The 17,926-nt window shown below is 38.9% G+C and overlaps 2 protein-coding genes across 13 annotated transcripts in view; one reads left to right on the top strand and one right to left on the bottom strand.

Annotated features, from left to right (window-relative positions):
• LOC134344341 (growth factor receptor-bound protein 10-like) overlaps positions 1 to 7,984 on the top strand; it is a 242,278-nt gene extending 234,294 nt beyond the window's left edge. For 8 of the 9 annotated variants that reach the window (XM_063043959.1, XM_063043955.1, XM_063043956.1 and 5 more), the window contains 2 exons: positions 600 to 693; positions 5,039 to 7,983. In XM_063043959.1, coding sequence (XP_062900029.1) covers positions 600 to 693; positions 5,039 to 5,185 — 241 coding nt within the window. In that variant the 3' untranslated portion in view covers positions 5,186 to 7,983. Of the gene's footprint in view, positions 1 to 599; positions 694 to 5,038 lie in introns of all 9 variants that reach the window. The other variant, XM_063043962.1, reaches the window with a different exon arrangement.
• Positions 7,985 to 10,212: 2,228 nt separating this feature from the next.
• The window catches only part of LOC134344340 (aromatic-L-amino-acid decarboxylase-like), a 117,775-nt gene continuing 110,061 nt past the window's right edge, over positions 10,213 to 17,926 (bottom strand). For all 4 annotated transcript variants that reach the window (XM_063043952.1, XM_063043951.1, XM_063043950.1 and 1 more), the window contains exon 14: positions 10,213 to 16,437. In XM_063043952.1, the coding sequence (XP_062900022.1) occupies positions 16,240 to 16,437 (198 nt within the window). In that variant the 3' untranslated portion in view covers positions 10,213 to 16,239. The remainder of the gene's footprint in view (positions 16,438 to 17,926) is intronic.

Here is a 17,926-nt window from a genome sequence, read left to right as displayed (position 1 = left end):
GCATAAAGCCGGTAGAAGAGGGGATTAAGTACGCAGTCTTGTGGTACAACTGTGCTGATGGTGATTGCGGAGGAGATGTTGTTGCCAATACAATCGGACAGGGTCAGAATTGATTTCTTTGGTTACTTCCTCAAAAAAATCAATAAAATTCTTTATCATGATGCCCAAAGCCATATTGACTGTTCCTAATCAACCACAGTCTTTCCAAATGCAGGTATATCTTATTCCTTGGAACCCACTCCAGTAGCTTCCCAACCACAGATGTTAGGCTTACTGGTCTATGGTCCCCAGGTTTCTCTTTACAGCTCTTCTTGAATAAAAACACAACATTAGCCACCCTCCAGTCTTCTTGCACTTCACCCGTTGCTAATGATAGTGTATATATCTCAGCCAGGAGTCCCACAATTTCTTCTCTAGCTTCCCACAATGTTCTTAGCTTTAGTTTATCATGCCCTAGAGATTCGCTCTAAGAATGACATCAAATGATGCATTAGCTTTTCTATTTTCTGCTGTCATTAGTCACAGGAATTCTTAATTCTAGTTTAGTAAAGTGTGCCTATGATTTAAATGTCAATATAATTTTGATTTTCATGATGCAGGTTATTTCTTTTGCGGGATAGTCAGAGTAACCCAAAGACATTTGTGCTATCATTGTACTGTCAGCTGAAGATCAGACATTTCCAAATATTACCAGTAAGTTTACCATTGTATTTCTAAATGCTTTGAATTCATTCTTTCTTCTTTATAAACTGCATATAATGATGCAATCATTGATTTGTGCTAGGAAATGTCTTGCAATAATTCTATTCAATCAGCCTAACATAAAATTGCTTCTATCTGTTTTAATGAGATTTATAGGTGATTAACTAATGTCTGCTCCACTCTCCTCACAAGTATGGGAATAGTCAGGGTACATTGCTATCTTGAGCATTCTACTTTAGCCTGGAGAGGGCATACTCTGTCACTTTAGGTGTAAATAAATCATCCAGTTGCTGATTAAACTTTGTTCATTAGCCTCTGCCTTTCATTACTTACAATGAAAAAGAAAATTAGGTGGGCTGTATGTGAGATAACCAATCATCAAATCCCAGTTTTATCATTCATGGTGAAAGTTAAAATTATCCACAATGCTGCTAGAAGTGATGTTTAGACAGATATCTAAAAAAAGCAGCATTACTATTGAAATTTAATCCCATTTTTGGAGAGTTTGATCCTCGGAACAGATATCGTTGCTTATCTGCTGAGGTTTGATTAACTGCTTAACCACCAAGTTGAACGGTGAAAATTACGACTGAGAAAGTGCTCAGGAAGCTTAATGGTCTGAGGGTGGATAATCTCCTGGACCTGATGGAATGCACCCTGGGGTTCTGAAGGAAGTAGCTGGAGAGATTGCAGAGGCATTGATGATGATCTTTCAAGAATCAATAGATTCTGGCATTGTACCAGATGACTGGAAAATTGCAACTGCTGCTCCACTATTTCAGAAGGGTGGGAGGCAGCAGAAAGGAAACTGTAGACCTGTCAGCCTGATATCAGTGGTTGGGAAGTTGTTGGAATTTATTGTTAAGGATGAGATTACGGAGTACCTGGAGGCATCTGAAAGGAAAATCCTGCCTGGCAGACCTACTGCAATTCTGTGAGAAAATTATAAGCAGGGTAGACAAAGGAGATGCAGTAGACATGGTGTACTTGGATTTTCAGAAGGCCTTTGACAAGGTGGCACATATGAGGCTGCTTAGCAAGTTAAGAGCCCATGGAATTACAGGGAAGGTACTATCGTGGGTGAAGTATTGGCTGGTTGGCAGAAAACAGAGTGGGAACAATAAGATCCTATTCAGGTTGGCTGCTGGTTACCAGTGGAGTTCCACAAGGGTCGGTGTTGGGACCGCTGCTTTTTATGATGTACGTCAATGATCTGGACTACGGCATTAACGGATCTGTAGCTAAGTTCGTCGATACTACAAAAATAGGTGGAGGAGCGTGTAGTGTTGAGGAAACAGAGTCTGCAGAGAGACTTAGATAGTTTAGGGGAATGGACAAATAAGTGGCAAATGAAATACAATGTTGGAAAGTGTATGGTCATGCCCTTTGGTGGAAGAAAGAAATGGGCAGACTATTATTTAGATGGGGAGAGAATTCAAAATGCAGAGATACAAAGGGACTTGGGAGTCCTTGTACAAAGATACCCTAAAGGTTAACCTCCAGGTTGAGTCGGTTGTGAAGAAGGCAAATGTAATGTTGGCATTCATTTCTGGAGGTATAGAATATAAGAGCAGGGATGTGACGTTGAGGCTCTATTATGCACTTGTGAGACCACACTTGAAGTATCATGTACAGCTTTGGGCTCCTTATTTTAGAAAGGATATACTGACATTGGAGAGGGTTCAGAGAAGATTCACGAGAATGGTTCCAGGATTGAAGGGGTTACCCTATGAGGAACGTCTGGCAGCTCTTGGGCTGTATTCCATGGAATTCAGGAGAATAAGGGAGGATCTCAAAAAACATTCCAACTATTAAGAGACCTGAACAGATTAGATATGTCAAAGTTATTTCCCATGGTAGGGGAGTCTAGGACAAGAAAGCATGACTTCAGGATTGAAGGACGTCCTTTTGGAACTGAGATGCAGAAAAATTTAGTCAGAGGGTAGTAAATCTGTGGAATTTGTTGCCATGAGCGGCTGTGGAGGCCAAGTCATTGGGTGTATTTAAGGCAAAGATAGATAGGTTCTTGATTAGCTAGGGCATAAAAGGGTATCGGTTGAAAGCAGAGGAGTGGCGATGACTGGAAGTGTTGGATCAGCCCATGATTGAATGGCAGAGCAGACACGATGGGCCAAATGGTCTACTTCTGCTCCTCTATCTTATGGTCTCATGGTCTAACTGGTTTTTCTGCAGTTCTGTCTGCTTTTGAAGCTGGGTTCTTGAGTCTTGATAATCAATATAATCTGGGATGTAGAGCTTGTGATGATCAGTGTTCTTTCATTCTCCTAAAGCACAGGAATATCTAAATTAGGATTTACTCCATTGATTAAGTATTGCAATATCTTGGTTCATTTTCTACAATCGTATATGGTGAGAGAGGAAAAAGGGAAGGGGCTGGCTATTACTGGCTTCCAGTAATGGCTCTTCCTCCCCCCCCCCCCCCACTTCACCATTCCTCCTTTTGCTTCTCTCACCTTATCTTCTTGCCTGCCTTTCTGGTGCTCCTTCCCTGTTTTCTTTCTTCCGGACCTTCTGTCCTCTTCTATTAGATTCCCCCTTCACCAGCCCTGTATCTCTTTCACCGATCAACTTCCCAGATCTTTACCTCACCCCTCCCCTCCTGTTTCACCTATCACCTTGTGCTTCTCCCTCCCTGACCCCCACCTTTTAACTCTACATTTCATCTTTTTTTCTGCAGTTCTGTTGGAAGGTCTCAGCCCGAAACGTCGACTATACTCTTTTCCATGGATGCTGCCTGGCCTGCTGAGTTCCTCCAACATTTTCTGTGTGATATTTGTTCATTTATTTCTTGAGAAAAATGGTCCAATATTACATGTATTTGTTGGAAAAGGTATGTGAAGCTTTGGGGTAATGCCTTCTGCAAAAGCTATTTGGAGTCCAGTGTTCCAATCAATGAGATGAGGTTGGAGGTTTGGGTTGTAGAGATGCACTGCTCTGTAAAAAAAGACATATGAAGTCAGATTACTGACAGAGCCTGCTCTTCTCAAGAAAGATCTGTTTATGTGCACCATGCCTAGATCAAAACAACTTTCAGAGGGCCTTAGAAGAAGAATTGTAGAGATGCTTGGAAGCTGGAAAAGGCTGCAACAACATTTCTAAAGACCTGAGTGTTTATCAGGCCACAGTAAGAGGAATTGTCTACAAATGGAGGAAACTCAGTACCTGTTGCTTCTCTCCCGAGGAGTGGGCATCCTGCAAAAATCACACCAAGAGGACAATGTGCCACGCTGAAGGAGGTGAAAATGAACCTAAGAAAAACAGCAAAACATATGTAGAAATCTCTAGAACTTGCTGAAGTTTTTGTTTACGTATCCACTACAAGAAAAACACTGAACAAGAATGGTGTTCTTGGAAGGACACCACGGAGAAAACCACTGCTCTCCAAAAAAAAACATTGCTGCACATCTCAAGTTTGTAAAACACCACTTGGATTTTCTACAGTGCTTCTGGCACAATTTTCTGTGGACAGATGAGACTAAATTTGAACTTTTTGGCAGAAATGCACATTGCTGTTTGGAAGTAAAAGGGCACTGCACCCTAACACCAAAACCTCACCCCAACTGTGAAGCGTAGTGGAAGGAGCATCATGGTTTGGTGCTGCTTTGCTGCCTTGGACTGGACAGCTTGCAATCATTGAGGGAACAACAAATTCAGAATTGTATCAAGAAAGAGACGGTAGCAGTCTGTCACCTGAAGCTTAATAGAAGTTGAATAATACAAGAAGACAATGATTCAAAACACAAGAATAAATCAACAATAGAATGGTTTAAAAAGAAGAAATTTCATGTTTTGGAATAGCCAAGTCAAAGTCCTGACCTTAATGTTATAGAAAGGACTGGAAGCATGCAGTTCATGCAAGGAAACCCACCAAAATGGCAGAGTTGAAGCAGTTTTCTATGGAGGAATAGCCTAAAATTCCTCCAAGCCAATGTGCAGGACTGATCAACAGTTACAGGAAACATTTGGTTGAAATTATTGCTGCACAAGGATATCACACTAGTTACTGAAAGCAAAGGTTCACATACTTCTCCCAACAAATACATGTAATATTAGATCATTTTTCTCAATAAATAAATTAGCAGTGTTTTTTGTGTTAGTTATTTCATTGGGTTCTCTTTATCGAGTTTCAGAACTTAGATGAAGATCTGATCACATTTTAGGTCATATTTATGCAGAAATAGAGAAAGTTCTACAGGGTTGACAAACTTTTTAGCACCACTCTTTATGGTGCCAGTTTTTAAGCATTTGTGTCTATTGCAGTAATTGTTGCATCTGTTATATTTTTGTATTCAATCAATTTCTTTTACTTTTGTAGACTGAAGAAAATGGACAGCTTGTTTTCAGTCTTGATGATGGAAATACCAGATTTACTGATCTTATACAACTTGTTGAATTTTATCAACTGAATCGAGGAATTCTTCCTTGTAAGCTAAAGCATTACTGTGCCCAGATTTCTTTATGATAATTGATTTGAATTAACTATGACAGGAAATGCTACCTTATTCTCTGTAAGAAGTTCGGGATCTTTCGGAGAAAAAGAACTGCATTCTCCAACAAGACTGTGAAATCAAGTAAAATCATGAATTGAAGACTAATTTGAGGCTGTGCCTGTTCACAAAGACATGGTAATAATGCAGAATATGGTGTGAGTGACTGGGTGTTTTCAAGTTTTATTAGTCACTTTATAAATTCTGATAATTATATTCAAGATGAACTACTTAAACTGTTTATTACAGCAAAAAACTTGACTATAGCACCTGCTTTGGGATAATCTTGATACTGTATTTGAATTAAAGAAAAATGAATTTATATTCTAAAATGGGCAGATAATTTGTCTATTCAAATTTTTTAAAGTAGTACTGAAGAGACGTATGAAATCCTACAGCACGTATTTTTTTTTTGCTTCCTGAATGCAAGCTGTTGTGAATATTGTCCAGGTGTAGACATCTTGAAAGAATAGAGAATCATGTATGTACCTGCTGCTTTTGGAAGTTAACATGGAGTCATTTACAATGTACATTATGGGATATTCATTGTCCAATGACAAGTAAAGAATAGGTCAGAAAGAATTCGGATTCAGCACATTTTATTGCTGAGAGCTAAATTCTTTAAATCAAGTTATGAAGCTATGGTAGATTAAAGTTAAATCAGTTTGAAATACTGTGTGGAGTTTACTGAAAATGTTGATGAGTATAAAATAAACGCAGGCATTACAGAGATAACATTGGATTCAGGAGGGAAACTAGTAGTTGCTAGTGCTAGTATATTGATTTTAATGGGAAAGGAAATCGGTGTATAAGGGCTGTTCAGTTGCCAAATGCCAGTTTACTGCTCCAAGGCCCATACTTCTTGACTAGACATCAAGATAAATGTCAAATAATGTAGCGTTACTATTTGGATTTGATCATATTCTTTTGAGAATTTGCTGCACTGCACCAAATACCATTTCTTTTCTGCAAAGGTTTGACTGAAGGTTAAACCATTAAGTGGTATTGGTTTCATCGTGGTGTTTGCTCTGCTATGGTATTAGATTGTCCAGCCGTGGTAATCAAGATCATTTGTGAGGTGCAGGTTAGAACTTTTTAATTATCAGATCACCAATGTAAGCCTTTATTATTGCAATTACATAAAAGCACTGTAAATGTTTTCAAGTGTACTGAATTCATTTCTAAATTAGGGATGTTATAAGATTAATAAGTTCATTTCAGATGGCACAGCAATGTAAAGCTACCAAATTGTTTTACAAATGCAGTTCTAATTAATTAAACAGCTTTTAGGACAGCCCTATGTTGAAAGAATGTCGTAGAAGTAGAATGCTACAACTTATGTATTACATTTTTGGCTCATGATTAATTTTCTTACAACATCTGTCAACTTGCTTGCGAAGCGATTTTGTCTTGAGTTTTAGGGTGTTGTGTATTTTTCCTTTACTATTTAAGTAAATAGTGTTCATTTCTTGTCATTTTTTTTGTCAAAAGTGCCCTTCAAATAATGGTTGCCTAATGTACTCCGTAGTATACGTATATACATGTATGCTTTTGTAATCATTTGCATAAATTGCTCTACACAGTCAATACTGGGGTGAAGGCAGTTTGATGGATCCATAAAATATATTCAAATAGTTTTGATAACAGGATCCTGACATGTTATCTGTAAACACCAAGCCAGAATTTTAAAATCAGTATTGCATCATTTTTGCATATTTATGAATGAAAATGATATATAAATTTATAAAAGCAAAAGATTGTAGGAGCTCTTACGATAATGTGATGGTTAATATTTTGAGCATTCAATAGCTACTCATTTAGTTTTGTCCATTAGTTCAGCAGGTAATATGCATATACTACTAATTATTATATTATATTAATTATATATAATATAATCTTATTATATTCTTATTATCAGCTTGACTGAGCTCTTCTACTGAAATTCTGACAGGGTTTCAATCTGACTAACCCAACAATCTGGCTGGCTATCAGTAAAACGCCAGTGACTGATATTTTATTTTTGTATTTCTGATATGAATGTACAGTAAAGGGAGACTCTCAGGGTTGATGAAGCCTGTTGTTTTTTTTTTCTTGGTCTGTGAAGAAAAAAAATCACAAGATAACCTATTGTGTTTGGATTGAGAAGAATATACCAAATATGTTTGGTTATTAACCTACACATTGATATATTTGTCTACATTTAACAGCAAACTAATTTACCCATCAAAATGAAAGTAGATTATGTGCTTCAATTTGTATGGGTCTATTCCTTAATATGTTTCTGCATGAACATAGAATCAATCATTTGACCAATCAACACACCTTTCAACTGGTAGAACTTGCTAATCATGAATTACTTTTCACTTACTGCAGAACTGATGACTCGGAAATAGAATGTGGCAATCCTTTTTTTTTCAGGGAATGCTTGAACGTTTTAACTTTTTAAATGGAAATCTGCATTCATAATATGCCTGATGTAAATAGCTGAAAGGCTTGTGAACTTAACTGTAACTGTCCAGGTATTTTTGTATAAATAAGGGACTGATATATTCTGTTTATTGTAATTAGAAATAAACATTAATGCAAACTTACTCATTTGAAATACTTAATGCAAATGTTCAGGCATTTTGCTAATTTAGTTTTGTTTCCTTTATGTCAATGTGATTTATATTGTTAGAACACTGGCTCCCAAACTTTTTGTTCTGACCCACATCGAGATTTGTTTAATCTGGATGGTCCTAAACTTATTCTCCATGCTAATTATAAGCATTGAATAAAATCTGCTTGCTTCTTTTGAATAATCTGGCAATAGAGTCTATAAATATATTAAATTGATAATAGAAAAGGACATGTCAGATCCAAATCAGGTTATAAATTATGGGTTGAAGAAAAGCTGATTTTTAGTGGTAAGAACTGAACTTGGTAAGATAAAATAAGAAGTGCTATTGGCAAACAGCCATATGCAATAACAATGAGAAACATTCAGAATGGTGATCAATACTGTGCATGAAAAATATATTCCACTGACAGAAGAAGACATTAAGGTTACAGGATTCCATGCATGAATAAAAATATAAAGAAACTATAGATGATAGGGAGAGAGACTACGCATATAGAAAGCAAGGGAATGTGTAGTAAAAGAAAATAAGAAGGAATTCCAACAGTTAAAATACAAATGCTAAGAGATACCAAGAAATTAAATACCAGTCAACATAAAATAAGTGAAATATTTCGTGGACTTGTCAACTGTAAAAAAAAAAGTTTGGGACAGAAATAAGGCCGTAATAAACAATATAATGTTGCAGGTAGCAACAGAAAAGGGACAGAAATATTTAATCAACACACACAAAATGCTGGTGGAACGCAGCAGGCCAGACAGCATCCATAGGAAGAAGCACAGTCGACGTTTCGGGCCGAGACCCTTCGTCAGGACTAACTGAAAGAAGAGATAGTAACAGATTTGAAAGTGGGAAGGGGAGAGGGAGAGCCAAAATGATAGGAGAAGACAGGAGGGGGAGGGATAGAGCTTAAGAGCTGGAAAGTTGATTGGCAAAAGGGATACAAGGCTGGAGAAGGGAGAGGATCATGGGACAGGAGGCCTAGGGGGAAAGAAAGTGGGAGGGGAGCACCACAGGAAGATGGAGAGTAGGCAAGGAGTTATTTGTGAGAGGGTCAAAGAGAGAAAAAAGTGGAAAAAATAATAAATAAGGATGGGGTAAGAACAGGAGAAGGGGCATCAACAGAAGTTAAGAGAAGTCAATGTTCATGCCATCAGGTTGGATGCTACCCAGACGGAATATAAGGTGTTGTTCCTCCAACCTGAGTGTGGCTTCATCTTGACAGTAGGGGAGGCCCTGGATAGACATACCAGAGTGGGAATGGGACGTGGAATTAAAATGTATGGCCACTGGGATATCCTGCTTTCTCTGGCAGACAGAGCGTAGGTGTTCAGTGAAACAGTCTCCCAGTCTGCGTCGGGTCTCACCAATATATAGAAGGCCGCACCGGGAGCACCAGCCAACTCATGGGTTAAGTGTCGCCTCACCTGGAAGGACTGTCTGGGGCCCTGAATGGTGGTGAGGGAGGAAGTGTAAGGGCATATGTAGCACTTGTTCCACTTAAAAGGATAAGTGCCAGGAGGGAGATCGGTGGGAAGGGATGCGGGGGGTGGGGGGAGAGACAAATGGACAAGGGAGTTGCATAGGGAGCAATCCCTGCGGAAAGCGGGGGGGGGATGGGGGGGAAGATGTGTTGGGTTGTGGGATCCTGTTGGAGGTGGCGGAAGTTACGGAGAATTATATGTTGGACCTGGAGGCTGGTGGGGTGGTAGGTGAGGACAAGGGGAACCCTATCCCTGTGGGGTGGCAGGAGGATGGGGTGAGAGCAGATGTGCATGAAATGGGAGAGATGCGTTTGAGAGCAGAGTTGATGGTGGAGGAAGGGAAGCCCCTTTCTTTAAAAAAGGAAGACATCTCCTGAAATATTAAATAAATATTTAATAATTATTTCACGTGGTTGTTTTCTCAGAGAAATAGAATAGGTGGACATGAAGAATAGAGCTTCCAAAGAAAAAGCATATAAATACACAAATATGTGGCAGATCAGAAAATTAAGTACAAGTTAATAAAATATTAACAATGAAAGAAAAATAGTATCATTTAGTCTGAAATACAAAAATCAATAACTTTATATATATAAAAGAATGGAATGCATGGAATGCACATTGGTGCACAGGTAAGTGCTTTTGCAGAAATAGTAATGCAAAACAAGCAAATGGTAGATACATCAGTCTTCATTATAACAGATACAACTAACAATCCAGAAATATCTCTAATTTGGAAACTGAACTGCAAGGGAAGGAAGAAATTAAGAAAATTACAATTGTTAATAAACATATTGTTAAGCTGTGGATTGACAATGTCCTGTTCTGGTTAACTTAATTGCATGTGGCTGATGACTTATCTGATGCATAGCTTTAATATTCTAAAATTTCTTACAGTTCCTTTAAATTGGGAAACAGCAAGTATATAAGCAACTGCAAGCCAGTTTAATTAACAAATATTAGCACCTGTTATTAAAGAAATCTTTGAGCATTTAGCAAAAAATAGGCATTGTTAATATGATTTTGTGTGAGGGGAAATTGTGTTTGACCTATTCATTGGAGGTTTTTGCAGATATAACATGGATAAAGTAGCAGACCTAGACCCATTAAACACTCATCATACATTAACCCTTTCATTCCCAGGATCATTCATGTAAACCTCTTCTGGACTCTCTTCAATGCCATCACATCCTTTCTTAGATTTGGGGCCCACAACTGCTCACAATACTCCAAATGTGGCCGTATAAATTCTCAGCATTACATTCTTACTTTTATATTCTAGTCTTTTTCTCAAAATGAATGCTAACATTGTAATTGCTTTACTTCATACCAATTCATTCTATAAGTTAAACTTTAGGGAATACCACACTAGGACTCCAAAGTCCATTTGCACCTCTGATTTCTGAATTCACTCCCCATTTAGAAAAGCCAATGCTTTTATTTCTTCTACCAAAGTGCATGACTATACACTTCCCTACACTGTGCTCCTTTTGCCACTTCTCTGCCCATTCTCCTAATCTGTCCAAGTCCTTCTGAAGACTCCCTGTTTCCTCAACACTTCGTATCACTACCAACCCATAGATTCCAAATTATTGACACATAATATGAAAAGCAGTCCCAACACTGACCCCTTGTGGAACACCGCTAGTCACCAGCACCCAACTAGAAAAGGCCCCATTTATTCCCAGTCTTTGCTTTCTGTCAGTCAGTTAATCCTATACCCATTCTGGTATCTTTCCTGTAATATTAAGGGCCCTTATCTTGTTTAGCTGTCTCATGTGTGGCACCTTGTCAAAGGCCTGAAAATCCAGGTGAACAACATCCACAGACTCCTTTGTCTATCCTTCCTGTTACTTCCTCAAAGAATTCCAACAGATTTGTCAAGCAAGATTTCTCTTTGAGGAAACTCTGCTGACTTTAGCATTTTTGTCATATACCTCCAAGTACCTCGAAACCACAACCTTAATGAGGGACTCCCATCATCTTACCAAGTTGTTGAAATAACATCAGGAGGTAACAAAGGTATATGGGTAAGTACAATAAGTGAGAAAAATCTGGAAAATGTTTTATGTGAGAATATGTGAAAATGTCTATTTTGGTGTGCAATTATAGCAAGTAGTTAGGAAAATTGATATTAGGCTGTTCTTTATTGCCAGATATTTTGAATTAAAACAAGTAAGGGGTTCTGTTACTGACTCAATATCTCTAAATACTGTGTATTTAACATACAGTCATGCCATTAGGTTGGAGGCTACTTAGACAGAATGAAAATGAAAAAAAAAAACAAATTAATGGAAGCGTCTCAGATCTTACAGCCCAAGAAGCTCTTTACACAGCTACTGATAATGGACTGGTAATAATCAGGATTGCTTTTCAAAATACCTTTGAGTCTGTACAGTAGATCTGCTGAAGACAACACCACCACAGAATCTGATCATGATACTAAACTGGAGGTTCTGCATTCAAATAACGTACAAAGCTCAGTTCAGAGTTTGCAGAATATTTATTTTTTTTGCAACAAAAGCATTGTCCCACATGTACTGCACTGTGCATATATGATACTGTTCAGTTTACAATACAAGTCAATTGCAATTAATGAATATATTAAATGTTTAAAAATGCAAAGAAGGTATTCAACCAATAGCACTTTGTTATCCATATATAAGTTCACTGTCAGCATCACTGTTGGCCAAATCAAAGGTGGTGATGAATCAGCATATAAGAGGGAGAAAGAAAATCTGGCTGAGTGGTGCTGTAACAACCTCTCACTCAGCGTCAGCAACACCAAAGAGCTGATCATTGACTACCGAAGGAGGAAACCAGAAGTCCATCAGCCAGTCATCATCAGAGGATCAGAGGTTGGAGTGGGTCAGAAACTTTAACTTAGTGCTATCATTTCAGAGGATCTGTCCTGATCCCGCACATAAGTGCCGTTACAAAACTTTAACATACTTTTATAGATGTACAGTGTAGAGTATATGGACTGCTTGCATCACATCCTGGTATGGAAACACCAATGCCCTTCAATAGAAAATCCTAAAAAAAATTAGTGGATACAGCCCAGTCCATCACAGGAAAAGCCCTCCCTGCCACTGAGAACATCTACTTAGACTGCTATTGCAAGAAAGCAGTAACCATCATCAAGGATCCCCACCATCCAGGCCATGCTCTCTTCTCACTGCTGCATTCAGGAAGGAGGTACAGGAGCCTCGAGACCTACACCACCAAGTTCAGGAACAGTTATTACCCCTCAACCTTTAGGCTCTTGAACCAGAGGGAATAACTTCACTCATCCCATAACTGAAGTGTTCCCACCATCTAGGGGTTTACTTTCAAGGACTTTTCTCATCTCATGTTCTTGACATTTATTGCTTATTTATTACCATCCAAAAATGACAGGTTACACCTGAATCTTGTTGGGGGGGGGGTGGAGAGTGGACACGAATGTCCTTGCAGGCAGGTTGCTAAAGCTGTTGGAGTGGGTTTAAACTAACTTGGCAGGGGGTGGGAACCAGAGTGATAAGGCTGAGGATCGGGTAATTGGTATACAACTAATTGCAATGTCCTGTGAAGAAGGACGGGCAGATTATAGGGCAAAATTGCTGTCAGTGGGATGAGTTGAAGAGTAACTTGGAGGCAAAATTGAAACAGTTGATGAAAACAGGACTGAAGATGTTATATTTAAATGCACAAAGTATACGGAATAAGGTAGATGATCTTGTAGTGCATTTAGAGATTGACAGATATGTTTTGGGCATCACTGAGTTATGGCTGAAAGAAGTTCATAGTTGGGAGCTTAACATCCAAAAATTAAGCTTAATATTGCATCGAATGGACAGGCAAGTTGGTGGAGCGGGTGGGATGGCTCTGTTGGTAAAATTGAAATCAAATCCTTAGAAAGAGGTAACATAGGATTGGAAGATGTAGAATCATTGTGTGTAGAGTTAAGAAATTTCTAGTGTAAAAAGACATGGATGGGAGTTATATACAGGCCTTTGAACAGTAGCCAGGAGGTAAGATATAAAATACAATGGGAGATACAAAAGGCACATAAAAAAATAGTCATGAGGGATTTCAGTTTTCAGGTAGATTGGGAATATCAGGGTGTTGCTGGATCCCATGAGAGGGAATTTGCAGAATGCCTGTGAAATGGTGTTTTAAAGCAGTTTGTGGTTGAGCGCACTAGCAGAAAAGCAATTCTGGATTGTGTGTGTGTGCAATGAAACAGATTTAGTTAGGGAGCTTAAGGTAAAGGAACCCTTAGAAGGCAGTGATCATAATATGATAAAAATCGCCTTGTAGTTTGAGGGGGAGATGCTGAAGTCAGATGTATCAGTATTACAGTGCAGTAAGGGGAATTACATAGGCATGGGAGAGGAGGTGGCCAAGGTTGATTGGAAGGGAACACCAGCAAGGATAATGATACAACAGCAATGGCTGGAATTTCTGGGGGTAATTTGGAAGGTGCAGAATAGATACATCCCAAAAGATGAATAACTGTTCTAAAAGGATGAGGTACTGTGGCTGATAAGCGAAGTCAAGGACAACATAAAAGCAAAAGAGAGGGCATATAATATAGCACAAATTAGTGGGAGTTAAGAATTGGGAAGCTTTTAAAACCCAACAGAAGGCAACTGTAACACCATAATGAGAGAAAAGATAAAATATGAAGGTAAGCCAGCCAATAATATGAAAGAGGGTACCAGAGATTTTCCCAAATATATAAAGAGTAAAAGAGAGGCGAGAGTGGATATCAAACCACGGGAAAGTAATACTAGAGAGGTAGTAATCGGAGACAAAGAAATGGTGGGTGAACTTGATAAGTATTTTGCATAAATTTTCACTTTGGAAGACTTGAGCAGTATGCCAGAAATTCAAGAGTTAGGGGCAGAAATGAGTGCGGTTGCTATTACTAAGGTGCAGGTGTTTGGGAAGCTGAGCCCAGAAGGTAGATAAGGCACCTGAATCAGATGGACTTCACTCCAGGGTTCTGAAACAGCTGAAATGATTATGCATTAGTAATAATCTTTCAAGAATCACTAGGTTCTGGAATAATTCCAGAGGTTTCAAAATAACAAGTGTCATTTCACTCTTTAAGAAGAGAGGGAGGCAGAAGAAAGGAAATTATAGGGCAGTTAGCCTGACCAGTGATTGGGAAGATGTTAAGAGTCCATAATAAAGATTAGGTTTTGGGATACTTTGAGGCTAATGATAAAATAGGCCAAAGTCAGCATGGTTTCCTTAAGGGGAAATCTTGCCAAATCAATCTGTTGGAATTCTTTGAGGAAATAGCTCTGAGGCAGGATAGATAAAGCTGAGTCAGTGGATATTGGATTTTCAGAAGGCCTTTGATAATGTACCACACATGATGCTGCTTAACAAGTACCCTTGGTATTAATGGAAACATTAGCATGAATAGAAGATTGGCTTACTGGCAGGAGGAAGAGAGTCAGAATAAAGGGGGTTATTCGGGTTTGCTGCTGGTAACTATTGGTGTTCTGCAGGAGTTGGTGTTGGGACCACTTCTTTTCACGTTATAATTAATGATTTGGATGACGGAATCGATGGCGAAATTGAAGATAGGTGGAGGGGCAGGGAGCCAGCAGAAGGACTTAGACAGAATGGGAAAAGTGGCAGATGGAATATAATGTAGGGAAGTGTACAGTCATGCACTTTGATAGAAGGAATAAAGGTGTAGCCTATTTTCTAAATGGGGAGAAAATTCAAAAATAAGAGATGTAAAAGGACTTGAGAGTTCTTGTGTAGGATTCCCTACAGATTAATTTGAAGGTTGAGTGGCTGGTAAGGAAGGTAAATGCAATGTTAACGTTCTTTTCAAGATGACTGGAATACAAGAGCATGGATATAATGCTAGGGCTTTATAAGGTATTGGTCAGACCACACTTGGAGTTCTGTGAGCCGTTTTCGGCCCCGTATCTTAGAAAAGATGTGCTGGCATTGGAGAATGTCCAGGGGAAGTTCATGAGAATGATTCAGGAATGAAAAGGTTAATGTAAGGAGCATTTGATCGCTCTGGGTGTGTACTCACTGTAGTTTAAAAGAATGAGGGGGGAATCTCATTGAAACCTATTGGATATTGAAAGGCTTAGATAGAGTGGATGTGTGAAAGGGTGCTGCTTATAGCAGGCATGTCTAGGACCAGAGGACACATCCTCAGAATATAGGGATGTCCATTTAGAACAGAGAAGAGGAGGAATTCCTTTAGCCAGAGGATCTCTGAATCTGTGAAATTCATTGCCATAAACTGCAGTGGGGGCAAAGTCATCGAGTGTATTTAAAGTGGAGGTTGCTAGGTTCTTGATTAGTCAGGGTGTCAAAGGTTACAGGCAGAAGGCAGGAAAATGGGGTTGAGAATAATCATAAGCCATAATAGAATGGCTGAGCAGCTCAATGGGCCAAATTACCTAATGTCTTATATTTTTATTTTTTCTCTATTAGAATTTACTCGGTCTGTTGTCTTCTGCACATTGATGTTTGTCCTTCTTGTTGGATGTCGGCTTTCATTGATTCTGTTGTTTCTTTTTTCTGTGAATACCTACAAGAAAATGAATCTCAGTGTTGTATATGGTGATATATATATTTGTACTTTGATAATAAATTTACTTTGAAATTTGGTTGCACCATTAAACAATTAGACTCAAATTCATACTGTACAGAGTGTGAAGGCAACAATAATTTAAATATCAGTCTTTTAAAACTTATTATTTGTTAAACATACCATCAAATAAAATAAAATTTAAACTTAACAGAGTGAATAATTATTCAAATGTTTTAGATTTAGTTCATGGGGAGTATTGTCCTGCAGTAATTTCTGATCAGCACAATGATGAAAAATAAAAGTGAAGCTTGCTCATTTAACACAATTGCTTTACAATATAAGACGTGTTGTATTGTAGATTTTATGTACTATTGAGGGCCGATTTGAAGATCTGTAGCAGTCTGACTTATGATTTGCCATGCATACTGGACATGTTTACTTTCAACTGTACGTCCACATATGGCAAAACGGAGGACAAACTTGTCTCGAAGTTGACATGGCACAATATGAATCTTCCTTGCATCATTTATCTCTTTTAAGAGTTTTTCATTTAAATCATTTGTGCCCTAAAAAAAGAAATACAATAAATAAAATTATCACATTTAATTTAATGCAAACTTTCATAGAGTCATATAAACTTGCATCATTGAATGAGGGTATTTGGCAGTACATCTTCCTCTTTATAGATCTCTGAAAGCACAGGGTGAAAGGGTAGTGAAGAAGATATATGGGATGCTTGTCTTTATCAGCTGTGGTATAAGAACAGTGTCATTGGGTTACAACTTTTTAAGACATTGTTTAGCCCAAACCTAGCGCATTGGGTACAGTTCTGGTTGAAGTGCTATCTGAAGATTCCTGGAGATTCACCAGGATGTTGCCCACAATGAAGTGTTTCAGCTGTAAGGAGAGATTTGGACAGGCTATGTTTTTCATTGGGCAGAGGAGACAGTAGGGTGATAGTAATAAAATCATGAAGAGTGTGGATAAGGTGGTTAACAAGAATCTTTTTCCCATGGTGTGGTTGTCTAAACAAGACAGCATGGATATAATGCAAACACAAGGATATCTGCAGATGCTGGAATTTCAAGCAACACACACAAAAGTTGCTCGTGAACGCAGCAGGCCAGGCAGCATCTCTAGGAAGAGGTACAGTTGACATTTTGGGCCGGCTCGAAATGTCGACTGTACCTCTTCCTAGAGATGCTGCCTGGCCTGCTGCATTCACCAGCATGGATGTAAGTTAAGAGGTAGGAGGTTTAGATGAGATCTGAGGGGGAATATTTTCATACATTGCAGTGGTTGTAAACTGGAACATGTTGCCTGAGAAGGTAGTGGATGCAGGTATTATCACAATACTTAAGAATTATCTAGACAAGCATTTGAATCACCAAGGCTATTTCACTGCTTGTTTCTGGAAGACGACAGACCAAATGAGGCCAATATAAATAAGTGCTATGCTTAGTATGGACAGTGGTGCAAAGGCCAATGTCTGTGTGGTACTACAGAACACCACAGCAACAGTTCCTTCTGCCCATCTTAACTAGTATCTCCTACAGTCTGCAAGGGCGGAGTTTAGGATGATGGCGCCTAATGGCGACTCCCTTGCTTGCATCTTCGGAAACAGCTCACTCTATCTTTGATATCTCTTTTTTGCCTTTTCAGGGTTCTTTTGAAGACCCTGACCTGGAGTTACATGCTGAAATGAGACCTGCTGTCGGGGTTTCACGACGGGCTGCTTTTTGATATGCCAAGGACATGGCCTGGAAGACTAGTGCACCTTCAGGGTACTGGATTTTCGTGGCTCTTTTGGCGGACGGACTCGAGGTTGGTGCCTCCGCCTGGTACGTCGTGAGAGATGGAAGATCGTAAGCAGTGAGCTGGCTGCTGGCTGTATGCCCAGAAACCCGAGTTCTTTGGGCACAGAACTCAGAAAAAGCAATGCAATAGATTTAACACCATAAGTTGGCAAGCTGTTTTGTTATGTCTCCCCTCTCGCTGTGAAATGGGGACATCTTTTTTGCCCTTATTAGGGAGAGAGAGAGCCTGTGGTATGTC

Source organism: Mobula hypostoma, chromosome 3 (genome assembly GCF_963921235.1).
Source record: "Mobula hypostoma chromosome 3, sMobHyp1.1, whole genome shotgun sequence".
NCBI classification, from domain to species: Eukaryota; Metazoa; Chordata; class Chondrichthyes; order Myliobatiformes; family Myliobatidae; genus Mobula; species Mobula hypostoma.
Note: the sequence above shows the minus strand (reverse complement) of the source record. Positions and strands in the feature narration are given on the sequence as shown.